The following is a 19366-nucleotide window of genomic DNA, read 5'->3' as shown; positions in this document are numbered from 1 at the left end:
TAGTTTAAAAATGAAAACTATACAGAAGACTTCATACCATAACAATAGCTTAAATTTATAATTTCTTCAAAGGAAAGAGTCACATGTTCAATAACAATAAACTAGTAAATCTAGGATAATTTTCTAATCTACTTTTGAGGCTGACATTTCATTTTTAAAAAAAACTAGAATATTTATGTAGGAGTAGCTATATACAGTAAGTTCTTATGTCAAGGTTTTGTTGCTTTTTTTTTTTAAATAAATAGATTTCTAGGAGTCAGTATACATTTACTGCTTTTCTGCCTTAAGAAAATAGAAGTTTAGGTCAAGTGTTAAGCTTTATCACTTTGACACTGTCCTTAACTCATAATGTAAGAATTTAAAAAGGACCTTAGCAGTTTTGTAAATATAAATAAAGCCTTAGTCACACTAAATTAAGATAACTCTAAAGATTTTTTTTAGAGTAATAAAGTGACTTTGTCATATAAATAGTTTGAAAGGGTACTTAAGTTTTTCGCCCCAATTGTGATGTACAAAGAGTTATTATAAAGCAACCTTTATGTCAAAGCCCCAAGTAGGAGCCACAGCTTTTATCTTGTTTATAATTTCTTTGGTATTCCCACTGTTCAGAGTACAGTTTAAACACCATGTTCATCTAAGCTTTACTGGTTAAAAATGTTTTATATAGCAAGGCAAATAAAAATAGTCAAAAAGATGAAAGTTCACCGTTTTTTAAAAATTCAAGTTTTATAATAGCTTGCTTGCTACAGCAGCTATAGATAAATTAGTCACCTTATTAAAAAACTAAACCTTTGTAAACAAGTTTAAATTTTATTTTCAAGAACCAAATTGCACTAGTTAAGAGTTTATAAATTTTGAGAATCTAAAAACTAGATTCAAAGTACTGTATCATTTAATATACCCTTTAAGGTAACAGTTATCTAGTTGAAAATTCCAATGATGAAATTCCTAGTTTATCAAGATAAACATAGCAACACTGGGTCAAAAGACTTGTTATGGCATAAATCGTGGCTGGCTTTTATCCAGCCAGTATTGGGAATGAAGTCATCTTTGTAAACAAGTACTGCTGTTTCTTTAAACAGCTAACATGGGAATTAAATACATTTCCTCCTTAGTGCCAATTTTAAGTGGTTTTTAAATCAAAGAATGGCAGTGAAACTTCTGAATTGGCAGGACAGTCACAGCACTATTTTCCTGTAAAACTTAAGTTCCATGAAATGCTGTGCAGCACTTCATCAGTTCCAAGTTGTTTGCTCAGTTAACTTTCTTAGTGTTTTCCTGGTGGTTTTTCAGTGCTCTTCGGTGGTGTCATAATGCCTCCATTGTACACTGGTGACAACTGTCCCTCCTTCCTGAAGGTGTTTGCATAATTTACTTCATCCTATACATGTGAAGAAATCATGCAGAGATTAACAGCTAAGATGAAACATTGACATGATAAAACAAAGTCAGACCAGACTCTTAGGCTTAATATAATGGTCTCTTTATGTCTTTACAACTGTGAGTAGTCATATTCTAGAGGTTCAATGATATTAACTGCCTGCAACTTGTATTTTTAAACTCTACCTGGAGTACTGGTATTAATCTTGAGACACTTAAGTCAAATCTTGATTTGACTTCAAAGTTAATTTTTATTAGGTTTTCTACATTTGAAATCTGTGTCCTCACTGGAACTTTCTATCCCCTCACTATCTTATATAACTGCCTCAAATATTACTCCATTAGTATCCTTACTGTCAGTTTCAGTGCCTTATCAAATAGACCAAAAAATACAAGAAACATACCAGCATAGCCAGATAATTTGTATGTGTCTGTATGTTGTGTCTGTCTTCCATAGAAATCTTCTTAAAAATCTTAAGCTTCGCTGGGCTAGTACTTTTTACTACACTGACAAAAGGTACCATCCAGTCTACACATTCAGAAATGTTGTCCCATTCCAAACCTAGATAAAGAAAAGTTAGAAAAATACATGTATCATTAGAAAAATACATACATGTTTCTGTTATATCAGAAACATGATTACTGTATTTGCTTGTGCTTGAAAATTTAAAGATAATTAAAAACTCATGTAAAAAGGAAACCAAAACAAGCACATAAAATAAACCAAAATCAATAAGTTTAGCAAGTCAAAACAGATTATTCCTCTCAAACTGTTTATAATGTGACTATTTTGAGGGAGAAAAAGACTTAGAGCTTTTTAGCCAGTACATGCTACATAGGGAATTGAAACTGTCAAAAACCAAAAACCTAAGGCAGAGCTATAATCACACTGACTAACTTCAAATGGATTTAAATTCCATTTGACTTCATTTTTAAAGAAAATACTTATTTGGCTGCCCCGGGTCTTAGTTGCAGCATGTGGGATCTAGATCCCTGACCAGGGAGGCACCTGGGCCCCTGCATCAGGAACGTGGAATCTTAGCCACTGGACCACGAGGGAAGTCCCAACCTTAATTTTTATTTGTGGATATACACTGGGTTAGAAACTACTTATAATAGAAGGGAAGATAATTGTTAAACTGCTTTTTTTCATTAAAATTTTAAAGTCTTGTGTAGCAGGATGCTAAGTTCATAAATAGACCCTTCAAGAGTTGTAAATGTGTAAGGAAAGAACAAAATACACGGTCTTACCTGAGGCTTTCTTAACCACTTCAATAGAGGTAAAGTGGCACAAGGCAGCAGCAGCCAGTATTCTGTACTGGAACTCTAATGAATCGATGGCTAAAATACACAGATCTAAAAGCTAACAGAGGAAAAAGTGTAAGAATTTAGGAAAGAATGAGTACTACATGTCATTAGTCAGCTAGCATTTTAGAGTGCTTACGATGTGGACCATATGCCAAGAATTGCTAAAATTGCAGGGATCCAAAGAGAAGTAAACTGCCATCCAAAGGAAGTTCCAGTCTTGTTAACAGACAAGTAAAGGACTGTTACAATGTAGCATGCATATCCTATTAGGAAGTGCCCTGATCCAGAGCAGGGAAGACTCTGCTTAAATCAGCCCTAACCCAGGAGGCAGCCAGAGAGACTGGGGGGTGGAGAATGTTCTGGATACAGGAAACAGAATTTACAAATATTAAGTGAGAAAGTATTACTTTTCTGTGGAACTCCAGTATTTCAGAACACAAAAAATATGAAATAAGGAATATCTTTCCCTCATGTTTTTAAAAAGGGAGCTGCTAGAGAGTGTTGGCCTAGAAAGGGTCTTTAAGTTGAAGTCAGACCTTTATAGTTCTGATTATTCTACTTATGAGAAGCAGGCAGGAAAGAATAGTACCCTCCTCCTGTACTTTCTTAGAATATTTGTTACATACTGGCCTAGGAAAGTTTAAACTTAAAATTTTTAAATAATGTTATAACTAAATTAGTTGATTTTAATTCCAATATGTAAAATAGGTTCCATATGTATTCAAATATAAGATGGTAAGATAATTATATTGCAATGATTTTATACCATTTAAAACCTAAAACAACTGGCTGAAAAATACCTTTCTGTGTTAAATCAAAAAGAGGTATTTAACTGTCTACCTCATTCATACTCCTAGTGAAGAGTGCTCATGATATATTTAAACTCAAGTTTAAAAACTTTTCTAGAATTTTCAGTTAGCAATGTAAATACTGGGACAGAATTTTATACATCAGGAGCTTTGTTCTAGTCAGTTAAGGAGTGAATTTAATTCAGTATGCTGTCATTTGGTTGTACAGCCTATTTAACACTAAAGAAATATACTAAACAAAACCTGTAATTAATAACATTAGCATATATACAATAAAAATATCAATACCTGAGCAATTTGAATGAACTTTTCCTGAGAATACTGAGGTAGAAGAACTTTAGGAGCATCTTTAAGAGCATCAACTTGGAGGAAAAGATTGAGCCAGGAGATGACCGTTACAGGACAAAGTTCCCATTTTAAAGCCTGTTAATGAAATTAAAATGCCTGTTAATAAGTGTAGTTATATATACACACCACATTATATGGATAGTTCCTTAAATAGCTGTTTTAAGAAACTTTCTGCTTTAGGCTTATTTCTTCTTATTTTAATGAAAATATTTATAGGTATCACCATCTAAAGTGGCTTGTGTTTTAGTCTATTGTTGATATAGACCCCTTTATTATACTCTAGTTAGCTTTATTTACAAAGTTCATTGGGCCTATTTTTCATTCCTATTTTTCTCATTTCCTGCAGCCCCTTCTCTTCCAAAAGTGTTCTCTACTTTATTGAAACTGCCCTTTTAATTGTATTCAATGACTCCACAGCTAATTCCATTTAAATCTTCCAAGAACTGATTCTACACTTTTTCTTTCTTTCTATGATCTCTAGTGGCTTCTATTCAAAATGTAAAAGTTATAAAAATAAAAAAGCCAAATCCTAATTTATGATATCTTTCCCTCCACGAAGCCCTGGGACTTTACCATTTATAAGTCTACAAAAATTAGGATAGAACAGAGAGTCTTAATCCCTGTAGGACCACCCAGAAAATTCCATCTTCTCTTTATATATCCTTACAGTATACTTCAGGCTTCCCAGGTGGCGCTAGTGGTAAAGAATCCACCTGCCAATGCAGGAGATGCAAGAGACCTGGGTTGGGAAGATCCCTTGGAGGAGGGCATGGTAACCCACTCCAGTATTCTTGCCTGGAGAATCTCATGGACAGAGGAGCCTGGGGGGCTACAGTCCATAGGGTTGTAAAGAGTTAGACATGACTAAAGTGACTTAGCATACATGCATGCATACATTATACTTGAAGTCTGAATCTAAATAACATTATTAGAACATATCAGAACTATACTAAATATAATAACCTATAATGGTAAAAAATCTGAAAAATAATATATGTATATATATATATATACAGCTTATATATATATATATAAGCTGAATCATCTTTGCTGTACAGCTAAAACTAACAACACTGAAAATCAACTATACTTCAATAAAAATTTTTTTAAAAAGAACAGTATCAGCATGCCAACAAGATCACATTCTAACATAGAGCTATCAATCTGAATGTTTATAAATATTTTACAAGTTTTTAATTTATATTTTAATGCATATAGTTTATAGATAACTTACAAATGAAAGTCATATTGTGTTCTCTGTGTCCTATTTATAAAGCCATGATGCTCAGATTTCATAGCATACTTTCTAGTAGCTAACATTCACCCTTTAATTTCTAATTCAAAGCCCAATTAAATACCTTTATACTTCTCTCCTCTACCCTTCTATTAATAGCCCTTGCCATACATATAGAGAAGAAGAAAAAAGCAGTGAAATATTTCTCATTCTCTATCTGCTGGAAGTGGAAAAACAACTAAGATTTGAGAATCATTGTTGAAATTCATTTAGTACACATACTGTGCTAACTACCTCTTTTTTAAGTTTTAAGTGTTGTTAAACACTTTAAAATTAACAAATATTCTCAATATAGGAAAATTTGAAAGATGCAGAAAAATAGTTTACAGGTTAAGAAAATTCCCCTCCCATCTTAGAATTGGATCCTAATACTAAAACCTCAGTTTTCACTACTTACATTGTAGTCTTTGAGATTTAGTAAACTATAGTTACTAAATTGCAAGTAGAAATAATAAAGATACTATTACCTTTAATATAGCAAGTTCCATACTTAAGATATCCTCTTCACTGCAAGCACCATCAGTGACATAAGCAAACTCTTGGAGCTTAGGAGCGTAGATTTCCTTTAAAATGGATTTAATTAATATCAAGCACAGCTGAGACTGAGACTAAAACAAACCACATATACAAACCACATCTCGGCTTTGTTTTTAAAAGACAGCATCACAAAGTGATTATAAATTTTTATAAAATAATTCTGTGGCAGCCAAAGCAACCTTACATTTAATATTTTTCACATCTAGGTATCTAAATTAGCCAACTTGTATTGACTGAAACATTTTTATAGAAGTGATTTAAAATCTTAGTTAATAAACAATTAGGAGTATTTTAACCAGTGATTTCAGTGACTGGTTAAAACAAAAAGCCAAACTTGTTTTAGGACTGCTTGGTATACTAGACTAAAACAGGATACTCAACAAAGTCTAGAAACTGAAAATGTTAACCTTACCCTAGTACAAAAGTATGGTTAGTCAAACAATAATTTGTGCAGTTTGTTGATCTGTCTTAATTCAGAGAACAAGAACCAGAATGATGAGAGGAGTCGAAGAGATGCCTGCCACAGGTGAGAACAGGCTAAAGATTAAGATTCAGTCTAGAAAAATATTTGAAACATAAAGTATTATTTCAGGTAAGGAGATACTGAATAGAAACTTATAAAATTTGGGGATAGCCCATAAACCTCAAAAGACAAAAATGTGGAAGAAAAATACACTTCAGGAAATTAATGCATGGTTCAGTCCCTCCTGTACTCAAAACTGTACAGGCTTTGAAAACATCAGATGAAGTTACTAATGATCTGTGTTGAATTTAAGAAAAGTAGATTGAAACTATGTGAAAAAAGATTTCAGGCAGAAAAGTTATTTCCTTCTATCCTGGCACTGTTATCAGATACAGAAATACTAGGCTGGATATAGATCATTATTCTAACCCAAGATAGCATTTATTGCATTTGATTGGTTGAGTAGGTCTCAAAGACCATTCTATTGAATCCAAGCACCATAACTAGGTATATAGAGACAGCATTGGTGGTTTTGTTTGGCACAGTGAGTCATGGAACATTTCATCTAGATTCTAGTTCCAGAATCAAACCAGAGACTTATAATTTAAGAGTTTGGGGTAAATATATCTAGAGAGCTTACCTCAAGTTTGGAAGCAATGAATAATGAGGTAATTCCAATCAGTTGAAGCATATTTTTATTTATATCCTTTTGTGTCAACATAAATCTATCAAAAAAGTCTTGTGCAAGATAAAATGTTTCCCTATGAAGTGTGTATACTTCACATACCTAGAGAAGAATCCAAACATTAAATATTATTCCATTAATTTCTCCAAATTACAAAGTTCCTCTTAGCATACTAAAGAACAGTTTTCTGAAGCCCAACTTTTTTAGGATACCAAATCACAAATGCAGGAAAAAGTAACATGTGCTAATAGAATAAATTAATCTATTACCATCCTCACTGACTCTTAATTAGTTTCATAGGTTTTTTCCACATGGATTTAATGTGTTTATTCCCAGGTTCATTTTGCTAACTATGGATGAGAACTTTTTCCTATTAACTTTTTAATTTTTATTGATGATAAATGGGTGGGTGTTTTCATGATCCTTAGTTTGTCTTCTGATAGTTCCAAGTGATTCCTTTCATTATTTTAGATATACATTTAACTACAAAATGACAACTGTGTTTCTTCAGTGTTATTACCTCATTTAAGAACTAAAGAAGAAAACTGAATGGATAACACTGGTGATGGTCAAAATTTTTATTGTATTCCTTGTTTCTGACTGTAATGGGAGTTCCCCTAATGTTACACTGTTACTATTACTAATAAGTAGTATCTGTCATTTCCACAATATAGGGAAAGCTTTTAATTCTCAAAATAATTTCATGAAGCAGGGAGGAAACAGAGGGATAGACATCAATGTGTTACTAATAAACATTTAATGTGTTAAGGAAATTTATTCCTAGCTTATTACACATTTTAAAATCAGGAATGTATATTGAATTTAAAAAAACACCTTTTACATCCATGATATATAACCTTATGATTTTTCTTCCTTAAACTATAAATAGAGTTTCAAATGTTGAACCATTTTTGCATTCCTAAACTGAAAGACTATAGTAAGACAAAGTAGAGATTAGTGCTCTGCTGGATTTGACTTACTATATATTCTATTTGGTTTTGTATATGTAATCATATATTTAAGGGAAAATAGGGATAAATTTGATAGACAGCCACTGAATAAAAATCAATTTAACATAAAAAGGAAAAATAAAATCAACATAATTATGCTGAAAAGTTGCATTCATGATCACTAGACATTCAGAAAAAGTCAGTAATCAACTACAGTCTTGTACACATATGATTGAAATATAATCTTCCCTTCTAGTCAGAATAAGGAATAAGATGACTTTCAGAAGGACAATATTTTGTACTCATAAGAACTTTTCTGATAGCTCCTGGGATCTATTCTGCCATGTGGTACTTCCCCCTTAAAGTTCACTGTCTCTATACAAAACAGGGAAATTACAGAGCAAGTATCCAAGGATTGTGGGAAAATCAGTTTGTTATCAATACAGGTAATCATTTTCTCAATAATAATTTGAGATTCTTTCAGAATTATTATCCAGAAAGGATATGGTGCCTAAACGAGAGCAGACATTCTGGCACAGATTTTTTAGGGACTTCTGGATCACTAATTATTTCTTTAATGGTACAGTTTATTTCTGAAAGGAACAGAGGGATATAATAAAAGTTACATGGAGCCTTGAGGGCTTAGGGCTACTGGATATTCTAAACCTCCTTATCATTTAGGATATAGAAATTAGGATTCCAAATCATAATTTGATTTTGGTGACGAAGGACTTCCGAGGGTCCTGAAGCCTAGTCCTGGTTCTTCACTTTGCACGGCAGAATGCAAAATCTTGTCAAATTCTGTTCATTTCGAGTATCCTTGGCACCTAGAACAGTGCCTAGTACACAGCAATACCCAGATACCAGGATTTCTAAATTGCGTTTGGCTTATGTGGGATATAGTGGCTGTGTCAAGATTTTACTCTTATCATTTGGTATCATCTGCTGGTGAACAGCACCCAAAAAATGCCTCCTGGGGTCTTTCCTGGTGGTCCAATGGCTAAGAGTCTGTGCTCCTAATGCAGGGATTTGAGGGAACTAGGTCCCACATGCTGCAACTAAGAGTTCACATACTGCAACTGAAGATCTACATGCCAAAACTAAGACCCAGTACAGCCAAATAAGTACTAAACAACAACAACAAAAAGGCTCCTGGCAATAGGTAATATACCATGAGGGCACATGGAAAGCATATTATGTTTAAATACTTTCCCGTCATACAGAGAAAAAAGAAATTTGTACTGCTAGAACATACCTCTAAAAGCCAGTCTAGAAGTATTGACCTCATCTGTGGTTCCAACTCAGAATGCAGAACTTCAAAATGTTTGTCGTGAACATACCTGGTCTCTTTTTTTAACATGTTTAGCCAAACATCTTGTGAACATCCCCAGCTATGGAAAAGCGAAAAATATTGTCTGATCTACATAATATACAGCTACCTGTTTCACATTGAGTAAACTCAGCTTCCAAACACTGAATTAGAATTTGGAAGGAATAACTCTTAAATTAGGAAAAACTGCTACTTTAAGAAACCATTTCTTTAATGTGAAATTATACAAAGAACTTGAACTATGATAATCTAAATTGACAGATTTCAAGAATGCCTTCTAGTCCCCATTTACTTATGTTTTACAAAGGCACCGATTTAAGATAACCATGTCTTCTCGAGAACAATACTAAAAAAGTAAATATTTAGAACGTATGATCCCAGTAGACACAGTCTCAATCACCTCCAAACAGACTGTCAGTACTTTGCTGTAGGAGTTAGGTGGGACAGGACAAAAGGAAGATGGGTGAGTTTAAACATTTGAGTCCATTAATTTGCTTATTAAAGCCAAATATAAATTACTACACATTTTATATAAGCTGTACCTCTTAGTCATTCATTAACTATAAAAAAGAAGTATAGACCTTAATAACTAATCTTGGTAAGAAATAAGAGGAGCTAATCTATCAAATCAAAATGCTGTACATGTTAAAATACTTCCAGCTTAACAATGTACATAAATTACTTAAACTCTATTAAAAAGGTGATTCAGTTCTGATAAGGCTTACAGTCTTCAGCAAGCAAATGAAAATAATGTTATACAATCAATGTTTTAAATACCTATGTCATCTGCAATAGCACTACTGCCAGAAAACATGCTTAAAGACTAGTTTTTAAAAAAGCAGTTTTTACAAGTTTCTATCTTATAGTGAAGGCAAAAAATAAGTCAAAATAGCACCATGTATTACATCAGTAAATTTTAATCTTTGACATTAAATTACTGAAATTTTTCTTACCTTAAATCAGGTAAAGGTGAAGGATTAATAAAAAGATTTTTAAATCTATAATTTGTGAATCTGGAGAAGTCACTTGTTCCTATTTCTTTGTGGGGTGTTTCAATGATAATGCAAGGACTGATCCCCCCGGATAATACAGGTGGCCAACAATTCTGTCATTTAAAAAACAATATATTTGTACAGTAAGAAACCAGCTTTTGTCTGAGATCTTTTCTAAATGAAAGCTAATACTTCTAAACAGTCTATAGTTTCCCCCAAACACCATCATTAGCTAACAGTGCTGACAGTCTAGTTAATTTAAGCTGACATTCATATTTAATAGTTAGTCCTGTAACTCATATCACTGTTCATAAATAGTAACAGGTAGGATGTTTTAGACAACAAATTACAGTTCTGGCAATACAAGACATTAGGTATTGAGGGAGAGTAGAAAGAACAACAAAATGCATCAGTAGTCAAATAGCACTTTCAGTATTGTAAAATTCTTCCTCTATATTTAGCAATAGTGTCCAGGGCACTTCCCCACCCTCTCCACTCCTTTAAGGCCTGTTTCAGGCCTTAAACTTTAGAATACACGAAGGCAAAACCTTGAATGTGCAAACAATTACTTAAATATCTAAAGGGCCCTTTCTCCAGTCAGAGGGCTTCAAAGAGAACCACTATTTCTACAGTGTTTTCTCTACAACACATAGGCAGAGTAGATAGCAAAGGGCTGGGTGCCAGTGTGTCACCGACTTTACATCCTCTTTATGCCCTAGGAGCAGCTATTAGGACCCTCCACTATAGTCAGAGAGGGAACAAAGAGCACTGCATTGGACAGATTAGGCGGGCCCTGGTGCACCAGGCAGCTCCTGGAGGGAGGGATTTACAAAGAGGAACCAGCTGCGTCAAGGCAAACTTACTCTGCAGCTGTAGTAGGATTCAGGGACATAAAAACCACCCAAAGACAAGCGCCTTCCTGCTGACCCCTAGGGGCATTAAAAGTGTCAGAGGAATCTTCCTACCGCAAAACAATAACACAATTTTTTTTTTGTCCCGCATTTGTGCCCCCCAAACCCAGCCCAGTTCTGCATTACCCTAATTTCATACTGATGTTTCTTGGTGACCTCCTCTTTTCTTTTTTTGACATCCTGGAAAATAAAAACGTCATGGTTACACTAAGGTCCCAGCAAGGAATTTTCTTTCTCCTCTCTTCCCCTCCTTAACTCACTTGGGCCGTTTTCCTCTTCTTGGCCTGAATTACTTGGGCTTCTTGCGGGGAATCCGTCTGACTGGCCTGGGGCTGCTGTTTAGCTTGTAAACGGCTACTATAGAGTTTTTAAGAAGGAAGTTTAATTAGAAAGTGATTCATCTCAAAGGCAGCAACTAATTTTGAAGCATATTTCCAAGATAAATAATGTTACCTGCGTCTTGACATTCTCTTCTTTCAGGTGAAGGAAACCTCTGGGGGCGGGGGGGGGGGGGGAAGGGGGGCAGGGAAAAACCAGAGTCAAATACGTGGTCATTCATACTCTCCAAGTCCAGTCAGAGGTTTACACCTAGGTTCCTCAGATGACCCGAGCCATTTTACCGCGTTGACTTCTGCACTATATTAGCGCATGATTTATTAGACACATGCCTGTATTCCCTCAACTCAAGGTACAGCCCGGACGGGAGTGTCTTCAAAAACATTTTGCAAAGCTCCCTCAGAACGCGCAGGGAAGCAGATGGGATCTTTTCTGCGTCCTGTACCCCTCTCCCCCGGACCCCCACCCCCAACCCCGAGCGGGGCCTGGGCAGCGCCCCCACTTTCCCCCACCTCCCACCCTGCACAAGTCGCGGGGAGAGGGGGGTTGTGGAGGCGAGACGCTGAGGAGAAGCCGGTTCCGCGCCAATTTGGAGAGCGGCGGTGGCGGGGGAGCAGGGGGAGGAGGGAACTTGTGTCACGTCCTTCAGTCTCCTTTCCCTCCTTCCCGGCCCTGCCGGCCCCTGCCCACCGCCTGGAGGGGCACTGCGACCCCGACTCCAGATGGGAGATGAGGACGAAGAAAAGGCAGTTCCATTTAAAAAGTGGGGGTCGGGGTGGAGGGGAAACCGTGGTGGTGTGGGGAAACCGGTCGGCTCTGGGAACTTTTCTCCCGGTGAAGGAGACCCTGACCCTCAACCCTCTTTCCTGAGGGGATAGCTCCCCCAATGGGGGCGGCACAGAGAAGCCCCAAGAATGAGGGGCTGCTCCGCGGGCCTCCCGCTTAGGGGCAGCCCTCCATCCCCTGCCACCTCCCAGGTCCCCTGCCAAGGGTCCTGACAGGGACGGGGAACGCGGGAACCCGGCGTCCCCAGACGCCTGCTTCTCAGCCCTGCCCGCTTTCCCTGCCCCCCAGGCTCCCGCCCGCGAGATGGATCGACCCGGGGGTGAGGAGTGGGGAAGGGGTGGGGGGTTTCTTTCCTCCCGCATCCCGCCCTGCGCCCAGCACCTCCTCACCGCCAGACCCGCTACCGCTCGGCTCTCAGCTGGCGCCGGCGCCAACCCAATATATAGGCCGGGCCGGGCCCGCCCCGCGCGCATGCGCCGCAGACTGACACCTCCGGACAGCGCGCTCCCCTCCCCCGCGCGCCCGCCGCCCGCCCACCCGCGCGCGCAGCGCCGCGCCCTGGCCTCTGTCCGCGCTCGCCGGGCTCGAGGGCCCGCAGGGCTGGCTCACCGCGGCCCCCTGCCTTGCCCCTGCCCGCGCGGCCCGGCGGCAGGAGGGAGCCTTTCAAGAGGGCTCCGCTCCTCCACCGCCGCCTCAGCCCTGCTCCCCGCCGCTCGACTTCGTCATCTCCCGCCAGTACGTTTCTGTTCCCTCCCTCCTCTCTCAACTCTCGAAGGCCGGGGGTGTGAGGCCGCAGACCCCGGCCCCGGCGTATGGCCCTGTGGAGGCGGCTCGGGGGTGGGGGTGGGGGGCAGGAGGCACAGAGCGGCTAGGAAGTGGCCATCCTGTGGCGGAGGTTGGCTGTCCCGCCTAGGCCTCCAGGAACCCGGGTTTTCTGAGGAGACGCGCGGACCCCAAGGGCCCGCCCCCTGCGGGCGGGGCGCGGCGCCGGGGACTGGCGAGCTGGCCAATGGGAGGCGGGGACAGCGGCACAGCGTGGAGCCGCCTGGCGAGCTGGCCAATGAGAGACGGGGACGGCGGCACAGCATGGAGCCGCCTGGCGAGCTGGCCAATGGGAGGCGGGGATGGCGGCACAACGTGGAGATGCTGCAGAATGTAAACACAGCGCGGCGCGCCGGGGACCGCGTGTACCGCCGCGCGCCCCACCCGGGCCTGCTGGGACCCTTGGAGCCCCACGACGGCCACTCTCAGGGATGCCTGTCTTGCACTTTGCTCCAGCGCGCCCGCCGAGGTATGCATCAACCCTCTTATTTCCCCTGCCCTCTGCTATGCGGACTTGGTCACGACTCTTCGTGGGGGTGGGTCCCTCTACCCCATGTCACCCAGCCGCTGCCTGGCAGCTTCCCCATTCAGGTGGTCGGAGCGCAGGAAACAAAACGCTCGCGCCGAGCCGCGCGGTCCCTCTCTCCTCCCAATCTCCAGTTCTGGAGCCCTTCAAGAGGAAGCGTAGACATCTCTCTGGAGCGGGGCCGAGGGTGGGTGGGTGGGTGGCATTGCCTCTTTCCCCAAGAGAACGGTGGCTCTCCGGGGGCCATGCCCGACGGGGACAGCGGTTCCACCACGTGCAGGCCCAGGGCCGGCCCGCCGCGCCCCGCCCCGCCGCTGCAGCCGCCAGCGCGCCCTGCGGAGCCCGCGCCAGCCGCCAGCGCGGGAGATCGCCGCCCGCCTCCGAGCGGTCAGGCGAGGAGGCGGTCCGGCGCGTGTTTCCCTCCTTTTCCCCTAGCATCCAGGTTTGGGGTTCCCTTCGCTGCCTCTGCTAACGTCCCGCCCTGGAGCGCCCCCAAGATCGGGGTGTCTCCAAGTAGGACCAGCCGTGGACCCTCCCGCAGCCCGGATTTGCGGGGCGAGAAAGTGGGGTGGGGGACGTGCTGCGGGAACAAAGACCCCCGGAGCGGGAGGAGCCGTGCGGAAGCTTCCTGGGCCCCGCGGCGGCTCGCGCCGGACGCCGGCAGGCAGTGTTCGCCTGTCTGCCCGGGCCCGAGTGGAGCCACCGGGGGAGGCCGGGAGCCCCGGCGCGGCGGCGCGGCCCGGGGCCTTCCCGAGATGCACCGGGAGGCGGCAGCCCCGGGCTCTCGGCTCCGCGCCTTTTGTGCCGTGCGGCTCGCGGGGTCTCGAAATCACGCCTGCGCTTCAGGCAAAACCCTCCTTCACCGTTTTCTCGCCACAGTCTCCGGACGCCGGCAAATAATTTGTTTGTTTCCCTCCCAAATTTACCCGTGAGGAAATAAGGGTCTTGTCTAAGGTGACACGGGCTTCCCAGGTGGCGCCAAGTGGTAAAGAACACGCCTGTCAGTGCGGGAGACATGAGAGACACGGGTTCGATCCCTGGGTCGGGAAGATGCCCTGGAGGAGAAAATGGCAGCCTGCTCCTGTCTTCTTGCCTGGAAAGTCCTCACGGACAGAGGAGCCTCTTGGGCTACAGTCCGTAGGATCGCACAGAGTCGGACAAGACTGAAGTGACTTAGTGCACAAAAGGTGTCATTGAATCAGAAGAGGCCCAGGAAACTTCATACCACTTAGGATGGTTTATGATGGCTTTCTCGATGAGGGGGGAGTTGGCTCCTTTTTGTAGTCACCTCAAAACGCTGTGCTGTTCCAGTATAAAGCTTAGGGAGCTAATAGCGTGATGGTAAGAAATGGGAGGCCTTCCAACAAGCTTATGACTGGAACGTAAGCAAAACTGGTGGCCTCCGTGAGTGAATTTGGTAGTGACACTGAAAAGCACTCTCGGGAGTTTGGAAGCCCAACGCCGGGCCAACTAGTAAATGAGATACCATAATTAGAAGTGTTCTGTGGACCATGCGGTTGACTATGAAGTGAACACTGTGGAATCCTAGTAGAGGAGACATTAAAATCCTAAGACTGCTTCGTGTGGAAAGGGACAGGGTGAATTCTGCCATATTACCAGGACCCGGTCACTGGTCAGGTGGGACCAAAATGAACAGGGCTTACCTTTCAGGTGGACAGAGTGTGGAATCTTGCTCTGCTGTAAGTCATCTTAATCTCTGTAAACCTGAGTTTTGTGGAGAAAAGATAACAGACCCTCGTTTCAAGGGCTGTTTCAGATTAAATTTTATAATGTGTATAGACACCCTCCGTATACACAATGGACGTTAATTTGAGCAAACTCCTGGAGTCAGTGGAGAACAGAAGAACCTGGTGTGGTTCGGTCCATGGGGTTGCAGCGTCAGACACGACTTGGCCACTGACCAACGACAACAATAGAGACCCTCTCTTGCATGTGTACCTGTCAGAGAGCAGATGCTACGTGCTGTCTTCACTCTCCATCCACCCCCCTTACCAGTTTATACTCAGAGACATGCAGATTATAAAACTGCTGTTTCCCAAAGTTTTGTCCTTGTACTCGTCCTTTTGGGTACCTATTTTAGGTATCATCTTTCAATATGTTATCTTTGTTTTGTATTTGTATATGTTCATCTTCAGCTCCCTACTTTTTCTACTTATCCCAGTTTTAATATTCACTTCCTTTGAAATGTATGAAATTCCTTTATACTTGTAACAGTTTTAGAAACTTTGGCATTTTCTAAAGTATATTTTGTCCATTGTACATGCAACGTTAAAACACCATGGTAAATAAACTGTTGCCTCTACAGTGCTTTCATTTTCAGCAAAAAGGAAAAAAAAGGGGGGGGGAAGATTCTTAGAAGGACAGATTTGCAAAAAAAAAAATTAGGCCCAGCCCAATTATTTTTTGCTTCTGCACTTTTTCTATGCCATTCCTCTGTGCTCTTCAGTTATACTCACCTCTCAGGATAGTAATTACCAATTAAAATGTCTTTTGTCTTCAACTAGGTGGTGAGCCTTGTTTTTTTTTTTTTGTTTTTTTTTTTAAACAGCCAGTACCCACCTGTTCAGAGGCATGCTTGATAGGAGCGTGGTAAATACTGAATTGAATTATGGATAGGATACCTCATTATAGAACTTAAATTCTGTAAGGTTAGAGTGATGGATGGTAGAATTATTCCCAATTAATATTAGGATTTTTAAAATTAATAAACTATCTTTTAGAAAAGTTTTACAGAAAAATCGAGCAGGTAGAACAGAGCTTCCATAAACTCCTCTGCTTTCCTCCACCCTCCCCCACCATGGCAGTTTCCCCTATTATTGACATCTCACTTTACTGTGGTGCATTGATGCATTATATTATTATTATAATGCAAAGTTAAGAACAATTAAAGTCTGTGTTTCATTCAGGTTTCCTTAGTTTACCCTAATATCTTTTCACTGTGGCAGGATGCACACCTCACGTTTAGAAGTCATGTCTTCTTAGGGTTCCTCTTGGCTGTGACTGTTTCTCAGACTCTTCTTGTTCTTGATGATCTTGACAGTTTTTAGGCGTGCTGATCAAGTATGTTGGAGGATGTCTCTATGGGAATTTAGCTGATGTTTTTCTCATGGTTAGATGTTTACGGGTTTGGAGGAAGATGATCACAGAGGTAAAGTGTCATTTTCATCACATCATATCAAAGCTCCATGCGATCATCATGGTTTATGAACTGCTGATGTTGACCTTGATCACCTGGTCATGTTTGTCAGGCTTCCCCACTGTAAAGTTGCCCCCCACACCCCACTATGTACCTACTCTTGGGAAGCAGGTATGCAGCCCACACCTAAGGAGTAGGTCCTTATGCCCCCCTCCTTCACGGTAAAGTACCTACATGGTTCATTTGGAATTCTTCCATGTAGGAAATTTGTCTCCTGATTTATTAAGTCATCCAATGATTTCTTTATATCTTGTTGCTCAAGTTCTAACTTTGGTCAGGGTAATACCTTTTTATTGTTATAGGGCTGATTTGAAGTTAAACAACAATGAATGTGGCTAAATGATAATCAGCGTTTCTCACATAAGAGAGGAATAAAACTCCCCCCCCCCCATTTCATTAAAGTAAAGTCGCTCGGTCTTGTCCGACTTTTTGAGGCCTACCAGGCTCCTCTGTCCATGGGATTTTCCAGGCAAGAGTACTGGAGTGGGTTGCCATTTCCTTATTATCTGTATTAGCCAAAGTGAAACTATAGAAGAGCAATCCTTCCAGATTGCAATACTGGATTACCCATCAGACTGTTCTTTATATTTATTCATTATAGACATTTTTCAGTACGCCGGCTTTATTTTTGACCCGGGGAGTGGTGATACAAGGACTGCTAGTAGAGTTTGCTGCTGCTGCCTTGATTTGTTTTAGGGCACCAGGGGTTTTAACTGACGTTGCATTTGCATCATCAGAGCCAACAGTAATGTGTTGAAAAAGACAAATGTCGTAATCGTAATTTTTTTGTGAAAATAGTTGTGACTTTTTGGTCCTTCTGAAAGGGTCTTCGGGATCCCCACCCCTGCAGACATCTATGGAACACACTTTGAAAACAGCAGACCTAGTTTCCAAATCAGAATGCTGAGCGTCATCTTAGTCCTGTAGTGGAGTCTGATTCCAGCCCCGCTGTGCTGTATTGTCTTCTAATTACCATTGCATTTCTAAAGGAGATCAGTCCTGAGTGTTCACTGGAAGGACTGATGTTGAAGCTGAAACCCCAGTACTTTGGCCGCCTGATGCTAAGAACTGACTCATTGGAAAAGACCTTGATGCTGGGAAAGATTGAAGGTGGGAGGAGCAGGGGACGACAGAGGATGAGATGGTTTGGATGGTATCACTGACTCAATGGACGTGAGTTTGAGCAAGCTCTGGGAGTTGGTGATGGACCGGGAGGCCTGGCGTGCTGCAGTCCATGGGGTCACAAAGAGTCGGACACGACTGAGCGACTGAACTGAACTGAACTGACCATCGCATCATTTCCAAATTCTCTTTCCCCCACCTCCTTAGTTCAGGACTCCATTCTTTCCTTAAATACTGCGGTAATCTCCTAACTGGTTTTCCTGACATGTGTGGCCCCTTCTATTTTGTGTTCCAGTGTATCTCCCAGGCTCTCTAAAGCATAGATCTAACCACCCAGCCAAGGGCCTGTTGTGGATCACTTTGGGTTAAAGGCCAAGGCCCCTACTTAACACACACAGCCTCTCGAACCCAGGAAGTTCAACGGGGTGCCGTCCTGCACAGCCCTGCCTCTTTCACTTCCGACCTTTGCGCCTGCACCTCTCCCCCCACCTCCACGGTCTTCCCCAGCTACCTCCCAGGAATCCGTGCAGACGCAGAGACGCCTCCTCTAGAAGGTGTCCCAGCGGCCGGAGGCAGGGCGCCCCTTCAACCCTCGGCCTTCGGCCTCCCCCACGGCCCTTCCCAGGCTACAGGGGGCTGCGGGGACGGAGGCTGCCTCTGGGGGCCCCTCACGCTGGGCCGGGGGCCTGGCCGACCGCGGCCTCTGTGCTCGCCCGGGGCGGCCCTCCTCCCGAGACTCCGGCGGACGCCCGGGGGAAGCGCTTCGCCGCGGGCAGCTGGGAGGGCCGGCGGGGCCGCGGCTGAGCACCGCCCTGTAGAGGCGGAGCTGCTCCCGGGCTCGGGGGCCCTGCAGCCCCGCGGGGTCAGAGCCCAGGGCGCCCGTTCGGTCGCACTGCCCGCGGCTGTTATCTGGGAGGCAGGCCGTGGGGAGGACGGCCTCTAGGGGGTGAGACCGCGAGCAAGCTCTGAAGCCGGCGGGCCGGCCCCCCTCCCAGTGCAGGGAAAGACCAGGGGTAAACGGCAGCCTTGGAAATCCAGAGGCTCTGCGTGGAGGTTGAAACAGGCAGGAGGGTGAGGGTTGGATTGGCCCCCTCTGGGCCAGGCGCTGTTAACTGCAGGACCTGAACTGTCCACAAGAGCTTACGTTTTGGGGAGTTGGGGACAGAGAGCTTGAACTGTGGTGTTGGAGAAGACTCTTGAGAGTCCCTTGCACTGCAAGAAGATCCAGCCGGTCCATCCTAAAGGAAATAAGGCCCGAGTATTCATCGGAAGGACTGATGCTGAAGCTGAAACTCCAGTACTTTGTCCACCTGATGCGAAGAAGTGACTCATTTGAAAAGACCCTGATGCTGGGAAAGATTGAGGGCAGAAGGGAACGACAGATAATGAGATGGTTGGATGGCATCACTGACTCAATGGACATGGGTTTGAGGAAGCTCTGGGAGTTGGTGATGGACAGGGAGGCCTGGCGTGCTGCAGTCCATGGGGTCGCAAGGAGTTGGACGTGACTGAGCACTGAACTCAGGGACTGAGAATACATGTGTAACAAG

General features: G+C 42.8%; 1 protein-coding gene across 1 annotated transcript; it reads right to left on the bottom strand.

The window, feature by feature from the left end:
• Positions 1-84: 84 nt before the first annotated feature.
• On the bottom strand, positions 85-12586 carry CCNE2 (cyclin E2). The gene is made up of 12 exons (XM_061123754.1): positions 12519-12586; positions 11461-11500; positions 11268-11364; positions 11134-11187; positions 10058-10209; positions 9030-9165; positions 6780-6926; positions 5607-5702; positions 3786-3920; positions 2632-2743; positions 1785-1942; positions 85-1381 (listed from the first exon to the last, which is right to left on the bottom strand). The coding sequence occupies exons 2-12, from the start codon at positions 11472-11474 to the stop codon at positions 1268-1270; spliced, it is 1215 nt and encodes a 404-aa protein (XP_060979737.1). The 5' UTR covers positions 11475-11500; positions 12519-12586; the 3' UTR covers positions 85-1267.
• Positions 12587-19366: the final 6780 nt, after the last annotated feature.

This window comes from Dama dama, chromosome 21, assembly GCF_033118175.1.
Source record: "Dama dama isolate Ldn47 chromosome 21, ASM3311817v1, whole genome shotgun sequence".
Lineage (NCBI taxonomy): Eukaryota > Metazoa > Chordata > Mammalia > Artiodactyla > Cervidae > Dama > Dama dama.
This window is presented reverse-complemented; position numbering and strand designations above follow the sequence as displayed.